Source organism: Cyprinus carpio, chromosome A20, assembly GCF_018340385.1.
Source record: "Cyprinus carpio isolate SPL01 chromosome A20, ASM1834038v1, whole genome shotgun sequence".
NCBI classification, from domain to species: domain Eukaryota; kingdom Metazoa; phylum Chordata; class Actinopteri; order Cypriniformes; family Cyprinidae; genus Cyprinus; species Cyprinus carpio.
The window spans coordinates 23,946,171-23,973,074 of record NC_056591.1 but is presented as its reverse complement, the minus strand read 5'-3'; the positions used below and the strand labels follow the sequence as shown (position 1 = coordinate 23,973,074).

Here is a 26,904-nt window from a genome sequence, read left to right as displayed (position 1 = left end):
AAAACAAAACATTGTGCTTTTGTAAAATAAAGAAAACAAACAGGCTGCGCTTTCTGTCATATCGGTTTTCAATAAATTGTTTACGACTTTAATTTCGTAATCTTAGATTTTTTTAATGTGGCATTAGAATGCCATTGTAGGTCTCTTAACCAAAAAAAAACCTCAAGTGAGCGGACTGGCTCACGGCGCATGTTTTAGCGAACCGTGCTCAGATAAAAAGGACCAAGTTTGAAAACATCTTCTTCCTTTCTTCTTTTATTGCCACCTACTGTGCTGTGATGCAGTCAGGATTGATTTAAGATCATTTCTTTACATTTACATTTATATTTTCATTCATTTATGTTAATTGTTACTTTGCCCTAACTCCAAATCAATCCCTCTTGATCAAACTCATGAATATGTAATCACAGCGAAACGTCATGCGTCACAGAGGCCAATCAGATCGCCGCACGCGCTGATTAGCGCCGCCTGAGTCAGTGTAGATTCAAACGCCGCTGAGCGCGACTCGCTCGACTTTACTGTGGTGTTTTACTGCGCTCGTGTGTGAATGCTGGACTCTGAGGGATATGGAGTCTTTCACCATCAAGAGTCGCATTAAGAGTCTCCTGCGCTCGCCGTCCATCAAACTCAGAAAGAGCCGCAGCGACCGCGTCAAAGACAGTCTGTCCAGCAAGGTAAAGAAACTCACTGCTATTATTATTATCATTCATCATCATCATCATCATCATAGCGCTGCGCTTCAGAATGTTTCTAAACACTCAGCACATGTGTAACAGTCATCAGATGTCTCAGCACTGTAACACACATCGAACGCAACATGTATCGAGTTCTGAAGAGTCGGCGTCCTTTGATCTGCTTTCTGATTGAGTTTCGTTTATTTCGCTGATTAGTTATTAGTCTTTTGATCTTGTGTGAAGCTCATCTAGACTGAAGATCTCAGATTATGATGATGTTGTCAGTGTTTTTCTGACTCTTTCACGTGTCGACATCATTGTGGTAAAACCAGCACGAGAGTCAATAATGATATCGACATCTTAAACACATCATCAGCACATTCCCATGATGCTCCTGTGTTGACTTTGAGCTCCTGAATCAGTGCGGAAGGTCTTTAGCTCTGAGGAACAATGATCATTAATGTCATTAATCAGCAGTAAAGCAGATTAACTTGTCTTTAGATCAGTTATTCCCACCGTTAAAGCGGTTTGCTTTTTATTGTCATTTTATATATATATATATATATATATATATATATATATATATATATATATATATATATATATATATATATCTGTAAATATATATATATATATATATATATATATATATATCTGTAAATAAAGGACACACTCCAGTTTCAAAATAAACATACACTAAAATTTATTATATATAGTAGGTAAAAGTATTTATCTATTTATTTATTTAAAAAACATTGTTTAGATTTACCCATAAATGATTTATTGTCCGTGTAATACAGTGATATTTATTTTGATCACTGTTTTTGTGGATTATATAATGGTTTGTGTTTTCTCTCATCTCAGGTGACTCTTGAGAAAGTTCTGGGCATCACGACTGCAGGAAACAGTGGTTTGACATGCGATCCTTGTTCAGGGACGGTGGCCTATCCAGCCGGGTGAGCTGAAATCATGTTAATGGATGCATGTAGATCTTATTTAATCTGACATGAGTGATGTGGAGGTGTTCAGGGAAGATGAACTGTCTGTTCAATGCCTTACTGTCTTTAAGTCAAGACTAGTTCTCAAAAATCATTTTCAAATTATTATTTAGTTTAAGTAGTTTTTTTGTGGAAAGACATAAATAATGTAAAATTAATAAATGCATTAGATTAAATAGGGCATCTTCCTGTTTTCTACAGTAGGTGTGTTATTAACAGTAAGGAAAGCAGATCTCAATCCTCGTGGCTCTTTCTCAAGAGTATTACAGCGATTAACCAGCTTTTAATGAAAATACAAAGATTAGTTAAAGATTTAGGCCTATTAATGGAGCCGCGCAGTGAACGCAGTGCTTGTTTCTGTGTTTCATTCAGGTGTGTCGTGGTGTTACTGAACCCAGCCAAAAACACACAACAGCATCTCATCAACTCATCCAGGTGAAGAACTACAGTGTCACACGTCATTCATTAATGTCAGGCATAAATACTTTAGTGTTTGTGTTGAGTGTCATCCTGATGTTAAAGGAATGGGATAAAAATGAAAGCTGAACATGTCATCATATGGCCATCCCAGATGTGGATGAGTTTGTGTCTTCATCAGGTTTGGAGAAATGTAGCACTGCATCAGTGTCTCAGCAATGGATGCTCTGCAGTGAATGGGTGCCGTCAGAATGAGAGTCCAAACAGCTGATAAAAACATCACAATAATCCACAAGTAATCCACAGCACTCCAGTCCATCAGTTAACATCTGGAGAAGACAGAAGATGAAACACATCCAGCATTAAGATGATTTTAACTCAAATACATAGAGTCTATAATCCATAATAACACTTCCTCCAGTGAAAAAGTGTTCTGGTGTGAATCAGGAGAGAAATCTGCACAGATCAAGCAGCGTTTAAACAGCTCTAAACAAATATGTGTCTGGATTTTGATGTGAGAGACAACAGGAGATGGACTTTTTCACTGGAGGAAGTGTTATTATAGATTATAGACTCTATGTATTTTAGTTTAAAACATCTTAATGCTGGATGTGTTTCATCTTTTGTCTTCTCCAGATGTTCACTGATGGACTGGAGTGCTGTGGATTACTTGTGGATTATTGTGATGTTTTTATCAGCTGTTTGGACTCTCATTCTGACGGCACCCATTCACTTGTAGTGAGCAAGTGATGCAATTGTTCAATTTCCCCAAATCTGATGAAGAAACAAACTCATCCTGATCTGAGGCTGAGCACATTTATTTATTTCATTTTTATTTATTATTCCATTAACCTGCGTGTTGTGAATCTTCAGGAAGAGCATCAGCACGTTGTCGTTCTCGTCAGACGGCCGGTATCTGGTCACTGGAGAGGTCAGCAGTCAGTCTCGCAGGTGTGTAGTTGTGGTCAGTGGTTGTGTGAGTAGTTAACGGTCGGTGTGTGTGTTGTTCAGAGCGGTCATCTGGCAGCGGTGCGTGTGTGGGACGTGAGCGAGGGCTCGCTGGTCTCTGAGCTGCTGGAGCACAAGTATGGTGTGTCCTGCGTGGCCTTTTCCCCCAACGGCAAATACATCGTGAGCGTGGGATCTCAGCACGACATGAGCGTCAACCTGTGGGCCTGGAAGGTACGGTAATTACCCATCATGCCCTGCAGCGTGTCTCGGCATCACTACATGTGTTCACTCTGTGGTTCCTGCAGAAGAGCGCTCTGATAGCGGTCAACAAGGTGTCCAGTAAGGTGACGGCCGTGTCCTTCTCAGAGGACGGGAATCATTTCGTCACAGCAGGGAACAGACACGTCCGCTTCTGGTATCTGGATCCGTCTCACGCTAATCAGGTGCATTACATCACTGCAGTAATGAAGGCTTGGTTATAAGAGTGCAGTAGTTAAGTCTGGGATTGAGCATTCCCATGATGCTCTGCAGCAGGCGTGTCCCGTGCCGCTGATGGGCCGCTCAGGGCTCCTCGGGGAGCTGCAGAATAACTTCTTCTGTGACGTGGCGTGTGGACGAGGCCTGAGGTCCGACAGCACCTTCTGCGTGACGGCGTCGGGGCTGCTGTGTGAGTTCAACGGCCAGAGGGTTCTGGACCGCTGGGTGCACCTGCAGGTCAGTCAGATCACATGACCTCCCGTCACGACCGCTGCTTCCTGTGACGCTTCCTCACGTGTGTTCGTGTTTCCAGACGGGTTCGGCGCGCTCTCTGGCGGTGACGGAGGATCTGATCTTCTGCGGCTGTGGGAACGGGACGGTGCGTGTGTTCGGGGCGTCTGACCTGCGCTTCATCGCCACACTGCCCCGTCCACATCCTCTGGGCATCCAGGTGTCCGCCGCCACACAGCACCGGTAAACACATTCAGATACAGATTAAAATATATACACTACCAGTCAAAAGTTTTTGAACAGTGAGTTTTTTTATTAAAAGAATTCTCTTCTGCTCACCAATCTGCATTTATTTGATCAGAAATACAGTAAAAGTGGTAATATTGTGAAATGTTTACTATCTATAATAACTGTTTTCTGTGTGAATCTCTGTTAAAGTGTAATTTATTTCTGTGATGCGCAGCTGTATTTTCAGCATCATTACTCCAGTCTTCAGTGTCACATGATCTTCAGAAATCATTCTAATATGATGATTTGCTGCTCAAGAAAAAAAAAGAAAACTTTTATTATTGTTAATATTTAAAACAGTTGAGTACCTTTTTTTTTTCAAGATTCTTAGATGAATAGAAAGATCCAAAGATCAGCATTTTTCTGAAATAAAAAGCTTCTGTAACGTAAGCTCTACCATTCAAAAGCTTGGAGCTTTAAATTGACCAAAAGTGATGATAAAGAAATGTATAACGTTACAAAAGATTTCTATTTGAGATAAATGCTGTTCTTCTGAACTTTTTATTCATCAAAGAAACCTGAAAAAATTCCGCTCCGCTGTTTTCAACACTGATGATAATCAGAAATGTTTCTTGAGCAGCAAATCATCATATTAGAATGATTTCTGAAGATCATGTGACACTGAAGACTGCAGTAATGATGCTGAAAATACAGCTGCACACCACAGAAATACATTACACTTTAACAGAGATTCACACAGAAAACAGTTATTGCAGACAGGTTTATGGGTCGAGTGTTTGAGTAGATCTGGTTGTGTAACGTCTCTTCCTGCCAGACTCGCAGCATTAGCGCTCTGTTAACGCATTAACGGCTGTAATTAGCAGACTCACACTGAAGGACACGAGTCTCGTCTGTTCTTCAGGCATCTGTTCAGCAGAACGCCGGACACCCGCTACCCGGACTCAGTGGCGGTGACCTTTGACCCCGTGAACCGCTGGCTGTCCTGTGTGTATAATGACCACAGTTTATATGTGTGGGACACGAGAGACCTGCGCGGAGTGGGCAAAGTTCACTCAGCGCTTTATCACTCGTCCTGCGTTTGGGATCTGCAGGTGAACATCTGCTCACATACACGTCTGCACTGATTATCAATATTAATATCAATACTGTAGCTTTTTCTGTAGAGCACAACAGTTTACCACACGCTCATACTGTGTAAATACCCAACCAGTCAAAACTTTAAACCATTTTTGTTTCTTTTTTGTTCACTAAGGCTGCATTGATTTGATCAAAAATACAGTAAAAATGTGAAATATTATTAGATTTTAAAACAGCTGTTTTCTCTGTGAATATCTGTTAAAGTGTAATTTCTGTGATGTGCAGCTGTATTTTCAGCATCATTACTCCAGTCTTCAGTGTCACATGATCTTCAGAAATCATTCTGATTTGCTGCTCAAGAAACATTTCTGATCATCAGTGTTGAAAAAATTTATATTTTTGTGGAAACTGTGATTAATTTTATTTTTCAGGATTCACAGATGAACATAAAGTTCAAAAGAACAGCATTTATCTGAAATAAAAATCTTTTGTAACATTATAAATGTCTTTACTGTCACTTTTGATCAATTTTAATCCATCACAGATGAAGATGGATAGACGTATTCATTTCTTTTTGTTAAAGGGAATTACTGAAGAAGAACTGGAGTAATGATGCTGAAAATTCAGCTTTGATCACAGAAATGAATTACAGTTTAACAGATATTCACATAGAAAACAGTTATTTTAAATAACAATTTTACTGTGTTTCTGATGAAAGAAATGCAGCCGCGGTGAGCAGAAGAGCATTAAAGAGTCTGAATTCTTGCATGATCTGTTCCAGATGTTTCCGAGTAAGAGCGACGGCTCCAAGCCAGCGTTTGGCTCGTCTGATGCGTTCCTCACGTGTTCGTCTGACGGCTCTGTGCGTCTCTGGAGTTCAGACGGCGTTCCCGGCGGTGACGTCCTGAGTAACGTAAGTCCGGCTGCTGAGCACCGAGTGTGGTGATGTCAGCGGATGACCAGTGATGAGGTGACTCTGAACTCTCACAGGATCTTCTTCACATCTTCTACATGGAGGACAGCTCCGCCGCCCTGCTGGACGTGGAGGGAACTGCCATCGGTGGCTCAGAGAAAGGCGAGGGATCGAGCGGCGACGGCAGGAGCGGGATCAGAACCATCTGCATCAGTCCGGACGGGACACACCTGGCGTCCGGAGACAGAAATGGCACGCTCAGGTCTGGATAATCATGTGTCAAACTGTCATGAAAAATACAATCTTTACATAAAACATTTAGTCATTTATTTATTTATTATTTTATTTATTTGCAATTTATTTTAAATTTGCATTTATATTTTTATTTACTTTTATATTGGCATGTAACGGTATGAAAATTTCTTATCACAATTATAGTGACCAAAATTATGACGGTTTGACGGTATTGTTAAAATGTGCTGGAGATGTTCAAAAAGTACTGACACATAAATCACGTCACCAAGTTTTATATTTGAAAATCAACAAACAACAAATAAAATTAATTTTTGTTTGCATAATAACTAAAACAATAACATGACCAATGATATTTGGATTTTAAATGATAACGTGACTGACGGCAGTTTAATAGCATGTTCGAATGTCTAATGTAAATGTTCAAATAAAGCTTTGAAAAAGTTTCATAAAAAGGTTAACCTCACATTTCAGCTTTTAAATTAAGAAAAGGGTTAAGTCAAAATGATAATTAATAAATTATTATATGTATTTTATCTGCTCCATGAATAATTCTAGATAACTTGTTTAAATGTGTAGAATCAACATAAGCTTGTTTTTCATCAACTGGTCAAAATTTACAGCAGGGCATGCAAATTCGGTCAGTTTTTGGCCAGACAGAAACTGCACACAGACTGAATGTAAATCCTCTCTCTGACAGCAGGGGGCGCTTATGGAAAAGCTGAATTACAGCTGTTTCCGTAAACTCCGTGAACAAAGCAGTATTGCGATTAAGAACACTTCATTTAGGTATTACAAGTAGCGAAGATAAAAACAAAATGCCATCGAATCGTTTCTGAAGACCGTCCGAACCTTCAGAGGTACATTCATATAATTAATTCATTCATTTGTATAATTCCCTTAGCACTCAAAACGAAACTACTCTGCAGCTGAGCGCACGTGACACTGTTACTGAAAACTGTGCTCTATGCTGGACAGTATTTATTAATCGTGAATTGTTCAAATCGTGGTAATCTGATACGGTTTTAATGATAATTAAAATATGAAATGGTAATACTAACTGTGGGGAATTTTGTCATGATTTATCATCAAACAAGTAATCGTTACATCCCTACTTTTTTATATATTTTATTTATTTATTTTAACTTATTTCCATACTTATTTTTAATGAATTATTTACTTTATTTTTTATTTTATTTATTCATTTATTTATTATTATTTAACCGTATTTAATTATTATATTTTAAAATTATTTCTTATTTATTGGTTATTTTATTTATTTACTCTATTTAATTTTTTATTAATTTATATATATTTTTTATATTTCTTATTTTATAAATGTATTTATTTATGTTTTATTTACTTTTATGTATGATTTTTTTTTAAGTATCAAAGCATTAGAGCTCCTATCTGTGTATCTTATATTATAATTTGAAATGTTTTCATGCTGTTGATTGGATGAGAACATGAGTAAGTGTTACAGTGTTTCTGATGATGATGATGATGATGTGGTGACAGGATTCATGATCTGACGTGTATGAAGGAGCTGGTGAAGGCTGAGGTCCATGACTCTGAGATCTTATGTCTGGAATACTCCAAACCTCCATCAGGTGTGTGTGTGTGTGTGTGTGTTCAGATCAGAGTGTTTCTCTCTGTGTGTGTGTGTGTGACTGTGAATGTGTGTTGGACAGGTGTGAATCTGCTGGCCACTGCGAGTCGAGATCGACTGATCCACGTGCTGGACGCTGAGGAAGACTACAGTCTGCTGCAGACTCTGGACGAGCACTTGTCCTCCATCACGTCTGTCCGCTTCGCTGGTGAGAGCTCGTTGTTGCCTGTTATTATAATATAATAATACACAAGCAGACGTGCGGTGGGTGTTGATCTCTGTGATCTTTGACTTTCCTTGATGTTTTGATCCAGCCGCCGGTGACGGGACGCTGCGGATCATCAGCTGTGGAGCAGATAAGAGTGTTTACATCCGCACCGCTCACAGGGTGAGTCCCCAGAAACACCACAACCTCTGATCCACGGTAACAAAACTCTTTAGATGGTTTTAGTTAATGGTACTAACCCTGGTTTGTTTAGACGGTCCGAGGAGCTGAATTCAAGCGGACTCATCATGTGGTTCGTAAAGCGACTCCTAATGACATGGATGTGGATCCCTCCTGCAAGTACGCGGCGGTGGGCTGTCAGGACCGCAGCATTCGGTGAGGAGATACAGATGCTGATCTGAGAGCGTGATGGCTGGAGATGAGATGGTTTGATGATGTTGGTGTGTGTCTGTGGTTCTCTAGAGTTATCAGCATCAGCAGCGGCAAACAGAAGAGATCCTTCAGCGGCTCTCAGACTGGAGACGGCGGTTTGCTGAAGGTCAGATCACGCAGCTCATCTAGTGCTCACCGTGATTCAAACAAACACCCGACGTGTGTAGAAGCCGTTCACACAAAGAACAATAACTATAATGAAAATGATATCAGTGTCCACACATCAGTCTGTTTATTGTTTTAAATACACAAGATCTTTAAAATCAGTTGGATTCTGATTGGTGATTCCAATGATATTTTTCTTCTGTCAAGTCACCTTTATTTATATAGCACTTTTAACAATACAGATTGTGTCAAAGCAACTGTACAGCATTAATTAGGAAAACAGTGTGTCAGTAATGCAAAATTACAATAGTAAACTCATTTTTCAGTTAAAGGCAGTTCATCATTGAATTCAGTGATGTCATCATCCAGCTCAGTTCAGTTTAAATAGTATCTGTGCAATCAAGTCGACGATATCACTGGATATTAAGAGTCCCCAACTAAGCAAGCCAGAGGAACCAAAACTCCATCAGTGACAGAATGGAGAAAAAACCTTGGGAGAAACCAGGCTCAGTGGGGGGCCAGTTCTCCTCTGACCAGATGAAACCAGCAGTTCAATTCCAGGCTGCAGCAAAGTCAGATTGTGCAGAAGAATCATCTGTTTCCTGTGGTCTTGTCCCGGTGGTCGTCTGGGACAAGGTCTTTACAGGGGATCTGTCTCTGGGGCTCTAGTCCTGGTCTCCGCTGTCTTTCAGGGCTGTAGAAGTCCTTTCTAGGTGCTGATCCACCATCTGGGCTGGATACGTACTGGATCCAGGTGACTGCAGTGACCCTCTGACTTGGATACAGACTGGATCTGGTGGCTACGGTAACCTCGGAATAAGAGAGAAACAGACTAATATTAGCGTAGATGCCATTCTTCTAATGATGTAGCAAGTACATCGGGTGTTATGGGAAGTGTTCCCGGTTCCGGTTTACCTAATTAGTGCAGCCTAAAAATCCTTTAACGGATTTGGATATTAGAAGCGTATTAGTATGTTATGTGTAAGCCAGGTTAAAGAGATGGGTCTTTAATCTAGATTAAAACTGCAAGAGTGTGTCTGCCTCCCGAACAATGTTAGGTGGGTTATTCCAGAATTTAGGTGCTAAATAGGAAAAGGATCTGCCACCCGCAGTTCTGTGGTGTAATTGTTATAGTTGTGGTGTGGACTTTTAGTAAATAAATTAAAACTGGGTAGTAAGGCTGGACCAGAATATTCGGTAATTCAAATATTCATTCGTAGGATTGGCATTCGATTTTCAATTTTGAGATTCAAATATTTTATTTTTTATTTTTTCGTCAAACACCTGGCATCCCACGCGAAACAGTTCTCAATCACCCTTGAATATGAATCACCCATGAGTGAACGTCATGATTCAGTTCATCTGGAGAAGAAGACAAACATGCCGAAGACCTCAGCTGTGTGGGAACACTTTAAATTGAGTGAGGACAAGAAAGGCAGTGTGCCAGATATGCGATTTGAAACTGTCCTACCACAACAGCACATCAAGTTAGTTACTATACTACTATTACTTTTACTATAGTAGTTACTATTTCTGTAAATAGTAGTATTGTTGGTGTAAAAAAACGAACTGCCTTTATCTGGCATGTTAATCAGTAATTTTACACATGATAAAAACGTGCACCTAATTTGCTTGGAAAATAGTTGCAAATACGGCAGTCATTAAAAAAAAAAAAAAAAAAAAAAAAAAAAAGTCAGTAGTCCAGCCAAAAAATAATTTTTCTATATTAAAAGTATTGCTTTTAACAAACCTGTGTTTTGTATCACTAGTGCAGTGTCTGTTCTCAGAGCATATAAGCACTGCCTGCATGAGGCGCGCTGTTTCTAGCTCGCGCTGTTCTGTAGTTTATTAAAAGTTTATTCATTCTGAACGTGTTGAGAGTCCATGCTGCACCAAAATGCGACACTGCACTCCCTTGGGTCCGCAGCAACACACCCGCCACGCGTGAAGTCGATTGGATGAAAATAAAAAAGCAAACAGACAGACACATAGATTCCTGCTTTTATTACACCATGTCTACACCGGACGCGACAGTTGTCGTATGTCGCGTAGCGCCGCGCCACGCCAAAACAGCTAAAGTAATCTACACTGGATGCAACAAAGCGACCATTGAAAATCATTTGAAATTTGTGTCTATATGTCATAAATTGAACGCAGAAGCAGTTTACTGTCGGGAATTTGTCAGCCGCCCTGCATCCAAGTGTAGACAGCATAATAGGTTCTACTGTATTTTGTTGCGCCACGCCGCACCGCTCGCGTCCAGTGTAGACACGGTGTTAAAGAGAAGAATATGTTCAGACCCTCCCTCCGAAGCTTCGAATATTCAGTGTTGATTACTACCGAAGCTTTGAAGCTCAAAAAATGGTATTCGGACCAGCCCTACTGGGTAGTATATATAAATTGACAATATGAATCAGTGTTATTTTAGTATTATTGAGATTCTTTTTTAGTTTTTGTTAATATTTTGAATTAGATTTTTTTTAAAATATTTTCTGCTTTCATGTTAATTTTAGTTAAAGTTTTAGTAATTTTGTTGTGTTTGTCATTTTTATTGCTTTTTGGTTTTTTTTAAATATGTCTAACATGGTTTATTCATTTTTATTTGAGTTTTAATTATTTTAGAATATCAAGTTAAACTACATGGAAAAAGTGAAATGTTGTCTGTTCACGGTGTGTGTGTGTGTGTTCACTACTCACTGCTGTGTGTGCACACTTGGATGGTAAAATGCAGAGCACAAATTCCGAGTATGGAACACCATACTGGACTACATGTCACTTTCAATTTCATAAGTTAAAGTTTTTTTGTATATTTTATTTCAGTTAACATTTATTTCAAGTAGCATTTTTATGGTTTAGTTTTAGTCAACTACAATAACCCTGCTGTGAACTCTTTCTCTGTGTTAAAACTACTGGTCAAACATCCACTGCCCACAGACAGACTAATGGGTGGGGCCAAAATAAAAAGTGCATTATGGGTAGTGGTTTTTGGTAAACTTTGTGGGATCGCCACAGCCCTTTCTGTTGTTTTTTTTTTTCTCATCATGTTGCACCCATTTAAAAAAAAGCCAAATTTTATTGAAAGCCAGCAGTGAATCTCTTCATTCAGTCATGAATCGGTCTGGTTCTACTGTTTGTGTTCTGTCAGTGAAGTGTAGTTTGTGATTTCTGCAGGTTCAGATTGATCCGTCAGGTCTGTTTGTGGCCTCCAGCTGCTCTGATAAGAACATCAATCTGATTGACTTCCAGACCGGAGAGAGCCTGGCCACCGTGTTTGGACACTCAGGTAACATGGGGCTTCTTCTGTCTTCCTCAGTGTGTGATGATTGTGTCTTTGATGATGATGATGGTGATTGTGACTGTGATGGTGGTGGTGATTGTGGTGGTGGTGATTGTGATGGTGACTGTGATGGTGGTAGTGATTGTGACTGTGATGGTGGTGGTGATTGTGGTGGTGGTGGTGATTGTGGTGGTGGTGATTGTGATGGTGACTGTGATGTTGGTAGTGACTGTGATGGTGGCAGTGATTGTGACTGTGGTGGTGATTGTGACTGTGATGGTGGTGATTGTGATGATGACTGTTGTGGTGGTAGTGATTGTGACTGGTGATGATTGTGATGGTGGTGGTGATTGTGATGGTGGTGGTGATTGTGACTGTGATGGTGGTGGTGATTGTCACTGTGATGGTGGTGGTGATTGTGACTGTGATGGTGGTAGTGATTGTGACTGGTGATGATTGTGACTCTGGTGGTGATTGTGACTGTGATGGTGGTGGTGATTGTGACTGTGATGGTGGTGGTAGTGATTGTGACTGATGATTGTGACTGTGATGGTGGTGATTGTGACTGTGATGGTGGTGATTGTGACTGTGATGGTGGTGATTGTGACTGTGACTGATGATTGTGACTGTGATGGTGGTGGTGATTGTGACTGTGATGGTGGTGGTAGTGATTGTGACTGTGATGGTGGTGGCGATTGTGACTGTGATGGTGGTGGTAGTGATTGTGACTGATGATTGTGACTGTGATGGTGGTGATTGTGACTGTGATGGTGGTGATTCGGGCACTGATTGTGACTGTGATGGTGGTGGTAGTGATTGTGACTGATGATTGTGACTGTGATGGTGGTGACTGATGCAGCTGATTGTGACTGTGATGGTGGTGGTAGTGATTGTGACTGATGATTGTGACTGTGATGGTGGTGATTGTGACTGTGATGGTGGTGGTAGTGATTGTGACTGATGATTGTGACTGTGATGGTGGTGATTCGGGCACTGATTGTGACTGTGATGGTGGTGGTAGTGATTGTGACTGATGATTGTGACTGTGATTGATTGTGAGTGATTGTGACTGATGATTGTGACTGTGATGGTGGTGATTGTGACTGTGATGGTGGTGATTGTGACTGTGATGGTGGTGATTGTGACTGTGATGGTGGTGATTGTGACTGTGACTGATGATGGTGACTGTGATTATGGTGATTCGGGCAGTGATTGTGACTGTGTTGTTCCTGTTGGCAGAGAACATCACGGCTCTGAGGTTCAGCAGTGACTGCAGGCGTCTGCTCTCGTCTTCAGCTGACAGGTTTGACTCCAGCTGTTCTTCTGTTCAGCTCCTGTCATGCTGTGAATCTCACTGACCGCATCTGTTGTGTTTCAGCTGTATCTTTGTGTGGCGACTCGCTCCTGAACTCACTATCAATATGAGAGAGAGACTGTCTGTGATCAGACGCCGTGACAGGGCATCAAGCGTCAGGAACAATCCTTTCAGGTACAGAAGAGTTTGACATCTGCATCATTTGCATTTGACTGATTAAAGCCTGTGTTTAGTTTGATGTAAATGAGTTTGTCTGTTTCAGATGTTCTTCTGTGACTGGATTCACACTGCACAGATCCACATCCATCACGAGCTGCCCATCTGAGAGCGACCGAGAGGAAGATAATGAAGACATGAAGACAGCTGAAGAGACAGGTCAGAACACACACACCTTACTCCAAAGAAGGACTTCTGTCATTTTATATACAGCTACGTATGAATACAATAACCTAACAGTAACACAAAACTTTCCACATTTTCAGTTTTTTTTGGTTTTTGTTTTTTGGAATATAATATACAAATGAGGATGCACACAGACAGTTCAGATCTAGCTGACTTCTTGATACAAATTTGCCTCCCAAAATATGGTTCAGTAGGTACAAACCAGGATTATTATAGTAAAATGAAACATTCTCAAAAAAAACAGTATACTATGTTACAGGGACACAGGAAGTGTAAACCTCATAAACCATGTTTACGTTGTAGTATCCATGTCATTATACATGTTTGTGTCCTCATGAACCATACATACCAGTACACACACAGATTCATGCATCTCAACACTTTCTGACGTTAATGTGATGTGGAATAACTGATTCTGATTCTGTCGTCTTCTCTCTTGTAAAGGTGCATCTGATGAAACGCACAGGAAGGTCAGTATCTCACACTGGAGTCAGTCTTTAGCAGCTTGCTGTAAAGCTGCATGATCTGAAATGTGTTTTCATGAATGATTAAGCCTTATTAGGTTTGTTTGTTCTCATTGAACATGAGAAATAAAGCCTGGTTTAGGCTCAAAACTGAACATTTCATCCAGGGTTTACCAATCTGTGCTTCATAATCATCACCATTCATAAAATGGTAAATTAAATCATTTAAAAATTAAACATTTACCAAAAAAATACAGAAAAATATATTTGTTTTGCTGCATGTCATGTGATCTTTTACTGACATCAGAGAACCGTGAATGTGTTGGTAAATTATTGAAATATTACTTTAAAATCTTATGGAAACTTTCGGATCAAATGGGTTTGTTTTATGAAAACGTTTGGGAATCACTGACATACAGGAAAAATGCAAGGCTTGTGAAAGTGACAACCAAAATGTGTGATGCATCCTGAAGTCCAATGACAGTAAAGACTGACCAACTGACCAACTGACTGACCAATGCTGACCAACGTTTGACATTCATGTCTGTAGGAGGCGTCTGTAGACTCGAGTGCGTGTGCGGTGGCGTGCCGTCCGCGCAGGCGCTGGTCCTGTCGTGTGGGATCGCTGGAGCTCATGGTGAAGTCTATGCTGGAGCTGCGGCAGCTCGATTCACTCTCTGAAGCTCCAGTCCAGAGCCGAAGCTGCGCTGAACGACTGCGGGACGAGGATCGAGGCAGCACCTCCAGCCTGCAGGTCACTATTACTTCAGCACATTTCATTTCAGTTAATAAGCATTTGAACTGCAAATATTTTATTGATATAATTGCTGCACTCCATTGTGTTGTTATAATACAACTTTATGATAGATTTATTCAAATAAACATTAAACACTGAAAAACAGGTTCACTAAAATAGCATGAAAATGTATTTTATTGAATATATTTAACTAATTTGTCATATTGTGCATATATTGATTTATTTTTTCTTCCGATGATTTATTTTTTTATTGATCTAATGTGTTTGATTGACATCTTTCTGCAGTTGAATCACTGATTGATTGAGTCCATAGTTCATGACTGATTTCAGTTTGTTGTTCTGTTTCTTCTGATGTTCATTCATGTTTATTTGCTACTGTAACTAGTAGTAAAGAGGAAGAGATGATCAGCCATCTGTCACCACACATCAAAGAGCAGTTTTGGCTGAATCGATTATAAATTTTTTCAGCGGAATATTTTCGGTGCTGTTATTTAGTTGCGTCTCTAGTCCTCCAGGCTCCATTCATGTGGTTCTCTGTGTTGTTCAGGATTGGAGTCTCCGGCGTCCTCGTGACTCGGCCTGGCTGGTTCCTGTCGGCGCTCCTGAACCTGAGGGTGTGGTTCTGTACCCGGATCACTGTCCCAGCACCAGCAGCCTGCCTGGACCGTCCTACCGGATACAGGCTCTGTCTGAGACCATCGAACATGAGGAGAGAGCAGAAGAAGCTCAGAGTCCCGTCAGTGGCGCCTCCATGGGCTACGGCAGCGGAGGATCCAGTCCAGACCACCGACACCACGGTAAAACCTCACACACACAGGGTATTAGAGTTAAATAAAATAAAAAATACATATTTTAATTCAGTAGAATTAAAAACCTGACAAATTACTTTTTTACTCTGAAGACTTCTTTTGAGTGTGAATGATCCTTTTAAGAATTTTTTTTATTTTGGGTTCACACTTAGGTTTTGCTTTACAAGAATCAAAACAGCTTGAGTTTTCATGCTCATGACTCTTCAATATGACTATAAACATTTTCAGCTAAAGTCAGTTCATTGATGATTCTGTGATGTCATCATCCAGTTCAGCTCGCTTCCAATAGTGTCTGTGCAATCAGTAAAGCATCCACAGCTAAACAAGCCAAAGGAACCAAAACTCAATTGGTGGCAGAAATGAACAAAAAAACCTTGGGAGAAACCAGGCTCAGTCGGGGCCAGTTCTCCTCTGACCAGATGAAACCAGCATGGCGTGGTTTAATTCCAGGCTACAGCACAGGTGCAGAGGTCTTGTCTGGTTCCCGTGGTCTTGTGCCAGTCGTCGTGTAGTTGATGAGGTCTTTGCAGGGGATCTATCTCTGGGGCTCTCTAGTGTCTATCAGCTGACATTCAGGGCTGTAGAGGTCGTCTCTAGGTGCTGATCCACCATCTGATCTGGGTACAGACTGGATCTGGTGGCTACAGTGACCTTGGAATAAGAATGAAACAGACTAATATTAGCGTAGGTGCAATTCTTCTTGCGATGTACAGAGTACGTTGGGTGTTAGGAGAAGTGTTCCCGGTTCCGGTTGACCTAATTAATGCAGCCTAATAAGCCTAATCCTGTCCTTTAACAGATTTGAAATATAGAAATGTGTTAGTGTGTTATGTGTAAGCCAGGTTAAAGAGATGAGTCTTTAATCTGGATTTAAACTGACAGAGTGTGTCTGCCTCCTGAGCATCGCTAGGTAGCTTGTTTCAGAGTTTGGGTGCTAAATAGCAAAAAGATCTGTCTGTTTTGCGAATTATGTATCGTCTGACTGCAAAGAAATATAGAGCTAAGTATCATTAACATAACAGTGAAAGCGAACACCATGTTTCCTGATGATATCTTCCAAGGTTAACATGTAAAGCATGAAAGGCAATGGTCCTAGTACTGAGCCTTTTGTCACTCCATACTGTACTTGTGATCTATATGATATCTCGCTCATTCACTGCTACGAATTGATGGTGGTCAGATAAGTACGATTTGAACCATGACAATGCAATTCCAATAATGCAAACATAATTTTGTAGTCTACTCAAAAGAATGTTGTGGTAAATATTGTAAAACGCAGCACAGAAAAATCGCGATCAGATTATATGAGCAGGTCATTTGTAACTCTGATGAGAGCAGTCTCAGTACTATGATACGGTCTAAATCCTGACTGGAAATCCTCACAGATACCATTTCTCTTTAAGAAGGAACACAGCTGAGAGGATACAGTGTCTGACATCGCACAAATAAATAAATATATGCACTGCAAGTTTCAGAGTGAAACTTGGCACTCTAGTATATTATGTTGCATATCTGAACATTCATGTACTGTAGCTCAAAACTGGTATCATGGAATCAGTTCCCAGGGAATGCATGATAAAAGTCACCAAATGCGTGAATGCAACAGTAACTCGAGAAGCCACCAGTAACCGCTCAGATGAACCACAGAGATGAAGAATCATGAGCTGTTTTTCTCTCAGATGTGGAGGCGCTGGGCTCTGACGATGAATCCTGTGATGGTAGCAGTAGCACACGGCCAATCTGTGATTCTGAGAGTGTTCCGCATCAGGACGTCTGGAGGAGAAGCTCTGAGACGCTGACGGACGGCAACAATGCAGGTAAACTCTCTAGTTTTTCTGCTTCTTTTGTAAGTCACTTTATATAAAAGCATTGGCTGAATGCATGAATGTAATAATTTTGAATATTTTATTTGTTCTCAGGGTCTCAGATGAGATCTGAAGGAAGCATCTCAGCATGCTTGCACAGCCAGAAGTCCTCTAGCAGGTATTCTCACGATGATGGTCTGCTTTACTCCAGCTGCATGTACTGATGCAGTAACATAATCTTCTGTACATGCAGGATGGACTCGGCATTTCCTCATCAGTCTGGCAGATCCAGTGTGGCAGTGAAGCCCACGGTCAGCGGCGTCAGGCCCCTGATGGAGGACGCAGGTGACCCCGATCGTCCAGAGCAGCGCCGCGTCCCGCAGAGGAGCCACCCGTACCTGAGCCGCGTCTCCTGCCCCGTCAGCAGGACCTCAGCTGGACTCCAGAAATCTGCTTCAGCACACAGTCTGAGCAGCCACCGTGAGTGTTTGATCTGATGAGGGCTGATCAGCAAATGCTCTGGAATACATCACACTGATTGAGCGTTCATCATTAGGTCAAGATTTTTGCTAAATAATAAATTACATTTTTGGTTTATTTTTCACCAAACTCAATCACATGCCTCCAGAATACTCTAACTGTATGGCACGAGTCACATGGGATCATTTTACCAGAGTTTTGCATTCTTTTTTAAAAAGCTTTATTAAAGGCTTTTAATGCACAATATTGTCAAAATTGTTTTTCTGCACTGCAAAAAATGAATATATTTTCCAGGACAAAAAAATCTAAACATCCTTAAATCAAGACACATTTACTAGAGATGCAATATGACATAAGAAGTCTTTCTGAAAAATATATGAAAATGAAGTGACTTTATGCTAATGACAAGAAAAAATATCTGCCAAAGTAGTAAGAAAAATAAACTTTATTTAAAGGGAAAATGCTTGTTTTTCTGACCCTACTGGCAGATGTTTTTTAAAGCATCAGGTCCCTTTTTTTTTTTTTTTTTTAAATAAGACTTTTTTCTCAAGAAATTATACATTTTACTTTGAAGACTTTTTTTTTTTATTTTGAAATGATCCTCAAAAAGTGTTCACTCACGGAACCAAAAAAGTAAAATCTTTCCACTTGAGCTTTCATGTTTTGACTCATTCAATGACTATAAAATAATACTTTTTAAAATAAAAAATAATCAAAATAAGAGTATTAGTGAATAAAAATATTACAATTTTAAACAAAATAATTTGTACTAATACTATAATACTATAAAGTAAAATAAATGTAATTTAGTATTTAATAAATAATTATAAAAAATATTTTTACAGTGCAACAGTAAATGCTAATATTTGTCATGATTTCTTGATTGTCAAATGTAAAACAATTTTATTTTGGTTGCAAATAATGAATGAAATCAATGTACTGACGTTTCAGAGTTCAGCTCATGATCCAGTGTTTCAGTCTCATATTCAGCATGTATATTTATTTATATCACAATCCATTTATTAGGATATTATGTTTATTAGGGTACTTGAATGTGGTCGCCATTGACTTCTATTATAAGTGTGATAGTTTTTTTATGTTGTTGTTTGCCCTTTTGTTCATGTTCATTTTTAACTATACTTTTAATTATTGAATGTATTAGTAAATCTATTAATGTATGTATTTATTTATTTATTTATTTTTCCCAGCAGGAAGGTCCCTGTCTCCGTCGCGTCTGCGGCGAGAGGCGCTGCTGAAGCTCAGTCTGGAGAAGCTCGCCCCTCATCACGCGTCTGTCACAGCGCCGTCCTCCCCTCAGCCGTGGGACAGTCCCACCCAGAGCCGTGTCCTGCGCTCCTACATGAGCCCCACCACCAGCTCCATGGCCAAAACCAGCCGCTCGGCGTCCATCGGGGACAGCCTGCATGTGGGCAGCAGCTCCTGCGAGAGTCTGGTGATCCCTGTGCCGTGCAGCCCGTCCTTCCTCACAAACACTCCCAAAGCCCTTCCCTTGAGAGCCGTCAGACCCCGCGTGTGTCAGCGCAGATCGGCTTCATCTCAGAGCCTTCTCACTGACCCGAGCTCTTCTTCATCCTCCTCCTCCTCCTCCAGCACGGACCTCCAGCAGACGGCGGCTCACGCGGAGCGTCCTCGAGCGGCGGAGAAGGCTGACTCTGTGGCGTCTGACGCTCCTGATGATCAAGGTTTGCACCGGCGACGCTCTTCCTCCGTCATGCTTCTTCCTCTCTGTTTCTCTCCCTTCTTCTCGCTCTCTTCCAGCCGTCTGTGTGTTTCGGGTGAGTTCACGCTGTGTTCATATTCTCTCAGTCATTCGTCACAGCTGGTTTAGTTTCTCCTGCTGTTTAATGTTCTGATGTCATGAGGTCCGAGTCTCTCTGGACTCTTTTCACAGACTGATGACGCTTCTCCACAGTTACTAACATCACAAATTAAGCAATGTTTTATATTTTAAAAATGTAATGTTCATTTTATTAAACAATACTTTGTTTTCTTACCTTGGTATTGAATAACAGTAAGCTAGTTAACACTGCAGTGTGATGGTAAATTTGACATCTTTTTCTTTTTGCCCAACATAAACAATCTCTCAATATTTTTTACTCTTGGAAAATCAAAAACACTATGAACATTGTGTTTTTAAAACAGTTTCTTCATCAGGTTTGTAGAAATGTATCACTGCATCAGTGTCTCATCAATGGATGCTCTGCAGTGAATGGGTGCCGTCAGAATGAGAGTCCAAACAGCTGATAAAAACATCACAATAATCCACAAGAAATCCACAGCACTCCAGTCCATCAGTGAACATCTGGAGAATGTTAGAGTTGAATTTATTAAAGGATTAGTTCACCCAAAAAACTCAAATGCATAGAGTCTATAATCCATAATAACACTTCCTCCAGTGAAAAAGTGCATCTGCTGTTGTCTTTCACATCAAAATCCAGACACATATTAGTTTAGAGCTGTTTAAACGCTGCTTGATCTGTGCAGATTAAACAGCCTGATTCACACCAGAACACTTTTTCACTGGAGGAAGTGTTATTATGGATTATAGACTCTATGTATTTGAGTTAAAAACATCTTAATGCTGGATGTGTTTCATCTTTTGTCTTCTCCAGATGTTAACTGATGGACTGGAGTGCTGTGGATTACTTGTGGATTATTGTGATGTTTTTATCAGCTGTTTGGACTCTCATTCTGACGGCACCCATTCACTGCAGAGCACCTTTTATAGCAGCTTCACATGCGTCTCATGAGTCTGTACTGATGGCGTTCTGATGGCCTGTCATTGATCTGATGCTGATGTTGTTCACAGACGCACCGGTCGGTCTGGAGATCTGCAGACGGGCCGCAGCTGATCTGTGCAGCAGCGTGAGGACAGCGACACGGCTCTACAGGACGGTGAGTGACCAGCGATGGACTGCATGGTAACCGATGGCACGGAGTCTTTACTATATCACTGTGTGTGGTGTTTCAGCTCATCTCCCATGATGCCGAGCGCAGTGCGGAGCAGCAGCAGATGTGTCAGCTGATGTCAGACACGCTGCTGCACGTGCGATCGGAGCTGGATTCAGTGTCCGGAGCCGTGAGGATGGAGGAGGGAAAGGAGACGCTCGCGTTACTGGAGCAATACTCACAACTGCTGCTGCGCTCGGTGGAGAGGAGACTCCTTCAGGACGAGTAGAGCTGCAGAGTCACCTGTGTGTGTGTGTGTGTTTCACATGCATATATTTGCATATTTAATTTGAACTTTGACTGATTTGAACTTCTGTGATCTGAGGTGTTTCTCCCGTGTCGTTTACTCTTGTGGATTTTAATAGTTTTTATTTTTACCAGAGTATTCGTGTTCCTAATTGCTTTTAATGTCCATTTTTATTGGTTTTATTGCCAAATAAGTTAATAATGTGTCTGTAATCTGCAGTTTGTCATATTAGTGTTTTGTCTTATTATTGAATGACACATTAATCAGACATGAATTATTTATTTATCAGTGTTTGTTTGTTTGACCTGATTTCTTACACAATAAACTGAAATATGTTATAAATGTGAGTAGATGACATTTCTGATTCATTCACATTGGCTTAAAATAATACTTTAATTCACACTCATTATTAGTGGGGTCTTGAATATATTAGTGTTCTTCTGTTGAATTGATTATACTGTACTGTAAGACACATTACATTCAGCACAAATGATAAGTTTATCCGTGACAGATTCTCAAGTTTCTCAGACATCTGGATCTTGTTATACTTTACCGATATGACAGAATAAAAGGAATGATGTTAGTATTTCTTTGTTAGTTAATGTCCCATTGTTTTGCAAAAGAAAACCTCTATTTCTAAAACTTTCACTTAACACTTCAATCCAATCAATCAGCTCCAAAAAGAAACATGAAGCCTGTGCTTATAGATAAGAAACAAGACGAAAAGATTAAATTCAGTATTTGGTAATAATATAGCAATAATAATGAGAACATTATAAGCAGTTTTTTGTAGGCTGGTCATTTTTGACTAGAAACACCTAACAAGGTTTTAGTTTGAAAAAACAAAACAAAAAAAATCCCAAAATAATCATTTTTTGTGTGAGCAGTCAATAAGTTTTAGTCCAGTGTGAAAACATTAACTAGCATTTTTGTGAAGAAGAAATTCCTCTCCGGGTCAGAATGCACGAGAGCCGGTGAAGGTTTGTGTTTCTTTGGGGCCTCTGGACGCTGTGTGACGCCGCTGTTCTTTAATATGCTCGGTTTGGTTCGCTGAGGCTCATGGGAGCGTCTCCACGTTGACGGACGTGAGCGTGACGTCGTGCAGGATGTTGATGCGGTCGATCTGGTTGACCTCTTTGATGCGGTGCTGGAAGTCGAAGGCCGGCGTGTTGTTGACGGCCACCTTGAACTCGGTGAATGTGCAGAGGATCTTCATCTACAGAGAGACGTGAGGGTCAGAGTCATTCACTGTCTGGACTGTCCTGCTGCTTTAATTCCACCCATAAACGGGAAGCGCTTCAACACTCTGTTTTTAGGCAGAGGATCTTGCAGCGAGTCGTTTACCTCAAAGTGATGACCGGGCATGAAGGGGAACGGAGACAGAAGATCCCGCTCCTCCTTCCCCCAGCGTTCTCCCAGTTTGTGGTTGCGGACCAGAACCGGTTTCCCGCCCTCACTGAAGCGCGGGTTGATGTGGAGAGCGATGTCGTTCCCGCGCAGGAAGTTGATCGTGAACCTGGAGGCGGAAGAAACATTAGTAACACTTTTGTCTTTGCCTTTGGTCAAAGTATCAAACTGTGTTCACATTAAGATCTGGAGTCATTTCTATATGATTTCAAGTTCTGATATTCCCACACACTGCTCAATCATAACAAGGTGGTTCATCTACTCTCTCCGGTGTTGTTACAAAGCTTTCAGAGTTTCCTCCTCCTGTTGAACACAAACGAAGATACTTTGAAGAATGTAACATGCAGTTGATGGTCCCCATAGTATTTTTTTCATACGATTGAAGTCCGTGAGCACCAACAACTGTCTGGTTACTAACATCATCTTTTGTGTTCAACAGAAGGAACCACCCCACTGTCGATTTGCTTTTTTATAGAAATAAAAGTCATTTAGTTCAGCTGGAAATCATACGCTACACTAAACTGGAATAGTCTGCTTCAGCAGCCAGGGTTGCCAGGTCTAGCCCATGCCAATTAAAAACAGCCCCAAGTAGCACAATGACCTTATCCCAAACATCAAAACTCAAAATATGTCAAATACATATTTTACAATCACTGTTAGGCACATTGATCATAAATACAGCTCTAAGGATTCCTACCAGTGACCCTACTTCACAAAACTTACATTTAGCACAGTTTAATCATGGGTAGAATGCAAAACATTTCGATACAAGCATTTCAGTCAAATGTAATTAATGCAATATTTCAAAGTTTAAAATCAGCCCGATTCTGTGGAAAAACGAGGACTTGGCAACCCTGCATCCAACATGAGCTAACAATATCTGATCTGGTAAGATGTGCTCCTTAAGTTTAGTTTGGAACCACATGACGGAGAGTAAATGCTGATAGAATAATTTTTTGGGGGGGTGAACTGTCCCTTTAAATCATCGTAACATTTTATTTGCAAGGTTTGTTTCGCTCTGGCTTGAGGAAGTTCGTTTGACCGAAATGTTGCAAATAAAAAAAAAAACCATCGTCATGCAAGTTGTCTGAGATGGTGTGTGAAATTTAGAAAAAAATGTATATATATATTAGGGATTTTAATTTATTGATAAGGATTTGTATGTTTGTATATATATGTTTTGTTTACATAATATATGTATGTGTACAGGGTATATTTATTATGTATAAATAAATACACACACATAAATTATATATTTAGAAAATATTTACATGTATATACATTTATATATTTATTTTCTTATATTTTTATATTATATATAAATATATTTAATATATAAATATATTCTTCTTAAATATATACATGCATGTGTGTGTATTTATATATACATAATAAATATACACAGTATACACACATATATTATGTAAACAAAACTTTTATTTTGGATGTGATTAATCGTGATTAATCATTTGACAGCCCTAATATATATATATATATATATATATATATATATATATATATATGTGTGTTTATACTGGAGTTTTATGAATGATTTGGATGTGCAAGGGCCTATATTTTCTGTAAGTTCAGAAATTCAGCCATCAATAAATGAAAAATGAGGTCTGCGCGTACATCTTGGCGTCTGGTTTAATCTGTCCTCTGATGGTCAGCATCAGCTTGTCGTAGATGCCGCGGGGGAAATTCATGTTGAAAGGAACCGTCTGAAAAACAGGAAACATTAATAGGCTCAGGAACATCAGTGAATGATCTCTACATCTACTGGAGCTCAACACTTCATCTCGGCTGGACGACCTCAGCAACTACATGAAGTGCTTCTCCTCCCTGTTAGAGGTGGATCTGTTTAGTCTTTGTGCGTGCAAAACTAATTCAGATGCTGCATTGGTCTTACATGATCTCACAATCCACAGCATCTTTTTTAAAAAACATAATTTAGCATACAATACATCAAAAATGTCCATATACAATCTACTCCAGTTTGCTGCAATCCTGCAGATTTAAAGTTTGTGTTCTTTTAATTTAGCCACGAGATCACAACGTGATGCACACTGCATTTTCTTAGTGTTTTTGTCTTATTTTCCATTATAAATATCAAACAATTCATAAATCAATGATTTTTTTTTTTATGTCAAAATGAAGTGAGTTTATGATTAAAATAAGAACAAATATGTGGGCTCAGAAAATGATTCTGCTTTTCCCTTAAAATTGGACGTTTATTGTTCCCACAGCAATGACAGATATTTAGTTCTTGTTTGAAGCATAAACCCACTTCTTTTTGGTAGATGTTTCAGAAAACCTAACAGTCTTGTGGCTTCTCCAGTAGATGTGTCTTGATTTAAGGATATCTGTTCTGGAAAACAAGACTGAAACGCATTCAGTGCATTGATCTTCTGTTAGTAACATCTTAAAATATGAATTCAGCAGTTCAGCAGACTGGAGTTAGAAAGGGCGTCAGCATGAGTCGTGGGAGTCTTGTATGTGAGTGTAGTGTGAGCAGCGCTGTCGTTGTTTTATTATCTGCACTGATGGATGTGTGGTGAAGCACTGGTTCAGTGTCTTACTACAGGAGCGATGGCTGGTGCCGGGGGCCACTGCTGCGGCGCTCCTCCTGCGGGCCCCTGACCGGGCCAACCAGGCTGACCGGGATTACCGTGCCATGCCGGAGGGACTGGAGAGGGCAGGTAACCCGTCGGGGTGGGTAGTTGAGCAGGCCAGCTCGGCTGAATGGGTGGGCTCGGCTGGACTGGAGGGTTTGGTTGAACTGGTGGATTTGGTTGGGTTGGTTGGAAGGGTTGGGTTGGTTGAATCGGTTGGGTTGGTTGGAAGGGTTGGGTTGGTTGGGTGGGTTGGAAGGGTTGGGTTGGTTGAATCGGTTGGGTTGGTTGGAAGGGTTGGATTGTTGGAGTGGTTGGAGGGTTGGGCCAGCCTGGTTGGGTGGGTTGGACTGGCCAGGTCGTAGGAACCGAAGCGCTGGGCTGGTTAACAGGCCAGTTGGGCTGAGTGGGTTGGCAGGACCAGCAGGGTTGGCAGGGCTGACCGGGCCATTGCTGAGGGGTCTGTGGGTAAATGCCCTGCTGACCGGAGGACGGGCAACTCATGATGGACCTGAACCTGAGAAATAAACCACCACAGATCATCACAGATCCACTCACCATCTGCACTGAGTGACATCTGAACATCGTCACATGATGATGATAAACCCGTTCACTGTATCCCTTTAGCACCTTAATATTGACCAGTCTGACAGTATAGGGCCATATCACTAGAACTGGACTGCTCATAAGTTGGGAATAATGATTTTTTTTTTTTAAATGATAGGATAGGCTCACATAGGTTCACATAGGCTGCATTGATTTGATCACAAAAACAGTAAAAACTGTGAAATTTTAAAGTTTAAAACAGCTGTTTTCTTAATTTCTGGCAATATTGATGGCTTGATTGCACCGATGCTATTTGATGAAAAGTAACTGATACAAATATTCGTTTGTCTCCTCAGTTGTTTAAACGGTCCTAAAGGAAATTTTTAGGGAAATTTATTTTATTTATATTTTTAAGTATTCACATATTTTTTTTTTAGGAATGTGTCTGTTGTATGTCTGTTGTATTTCTGTTTTACTGCATATGAAAAAAAGGTGACTAGACTATGTGAATCTCTGTTAAAGTGTAATTTATTTCTGTGATGTGCAGCTGTATTTTCAGCATCATTACTCCAGTCTTCAGTGTCACATGATCTTCAGAAATCATTCTAATATGATGATTTACTGCTCAAGAAACATTTATATTATTATCAATAATGAAAATATAAATTTTTATTTTTCAGGATTCACAGATGAATAGAAAGTTCAAAAGGACAGCATTTGTTATTTTTTTTTTTAAATGGAAATCTTTTCTAACATTATAAATGTATTTACTGACACTTTTGATCAATTTAATGCATCCTTGATGAACAAAAAAAAAGTGTTTTCAACATTGATAATAATTAGAAATGTTTCTTAAACAGCAAATCATCATATTAGAATAATTTCTGAAGATCATGTGACACTGAAGACTGGAGTAATGATGCTGAAAATACAGCTGCACATCACGGAAATAAATTACAGTTTAACAGATATTCACATTTTGACCATTAGTGTATATCCTTTAATATTTACCCGTTATTTGAATTATTTCAAATATTCCACTAAAGCCGCATGCACTCAGCTAATCATCGTTCTAAAGCAGTACTTGTGATCTAACTAGTGATCTGACTGCTAGAAGTGTGAATGTTAAATCAGTATTTAAGAGCTGAGGGGCAAACAGTGATATTTCAGAGTCTTGAGCCCAGCAGCAAACACTGACACAC

General features: G+C 40.1%; 2 protein-coding genes across 4 annotated transcripts; one reads left to right on the top strand and one right to left on the bottom strand.

The window, feature by feature from the left end:
• Window positions 1-455: 455 nt before the first annotated feature.
• LOC109080165 (mitogen-activated protein kinase-binding protein 1-like) lies at window positions 456-21,479 on the top strand. 3 transcript variants are annotated; one of them, XM_042778199.1, is made up of 29 exons: window positions 456-674; window positions 1,539-1,630; window positions 2,045-2,107; window positions 2,963-3,020; window positions 3,101-3,271; window positions 3,346-3,483; window positions 3,575-3,754; window positions 3,831-3,991; window positions 4,899-5,088; window positions 5,856-5,987; window positions 6,065-6,249; window positions 7,758-7,849; window positions 7,931-8,056; window positions 8,163-8,236; window positions 8,328-8,449; window positions 8,537-8,612; window positions 11,783-11,894; window positions 13,128-13,191; window positions 13,267-13,377; window positions 13,466-13,578; window positions 14,050-14,075; window positions 14,620-14,823; window positions 15,374-15,623; window positions 17,315-17,452; window positions 17,555-17,618; window positions 17,694-17,920; window positions 19,129-19,623; window positions 20,751-20,836; window positions 20,913-21,479. In XM_042778199.1, the coding sequence occupies exons 1-29, from the start codon at window positions 567-569 to the stop codon at window positions 21,117-21,119; spliced, it is 4,065 nt and encodes a 1,354-aa protein (XP_042634133.1). In that variant the 5' UTR covers window positions 456-566; the 3' UTR covers window positions 21,120-21,479. The 3 variants fall into 3 exon arrangements, with proteins under 3 accessions (XP_042634133.1, XP_042634132.1, XP_042634131.1); XM_042778198.1 differs by having other exon boundaries at window positions 457-674; window positions 3,572-3,754; window positions 19,132-19,623; XM_042778197.1 differs by having other exon boundaries at window positions 457-674; window positions 3,572-3,754.
• On the bottom strand, window positions 21,401-25,402 carry LOC109080167 (galectin-5-like; the record flags this gene model as incomplete). Its single annotated transcript, XM_042778351.1, has 4 exons — window positions 21,401-22,353; window positions 22,482-22,653; window positions 24,177-24,265; window positions 25,124-25,402. Coding segments are annotated over 4 exons (699 nt in total), but the record flags the coding sequence as incomplete, so codon positions are not given.
• Window positions 25,403-26,904: the final 1,502 nt, after the last annotated feature.

Coding starts and splice junctions, on each gene's coding strand:
- LOC109080165 (XM_042778197.1), top strand. CDS start 567: ATGGAGTCTTTCACCATCAAGAGTCGCATTAAGAGTCTCCTGCGCTCG. Junction 3,484..3,571: donor ATCCGTCTCACGCTAATCAG/GTGCATTACATC, acceptor GATGCTCTGCAG/CAGGCGTGTCCCGTGCCGCT. Junction 3,755..3,830: donor ACCGCTGGGTGCACCTGCAG/GTCAGTCAGATC, acceptor TCGTGTTTCCAG/ACGGGTTCGGCGCGCTCTCT.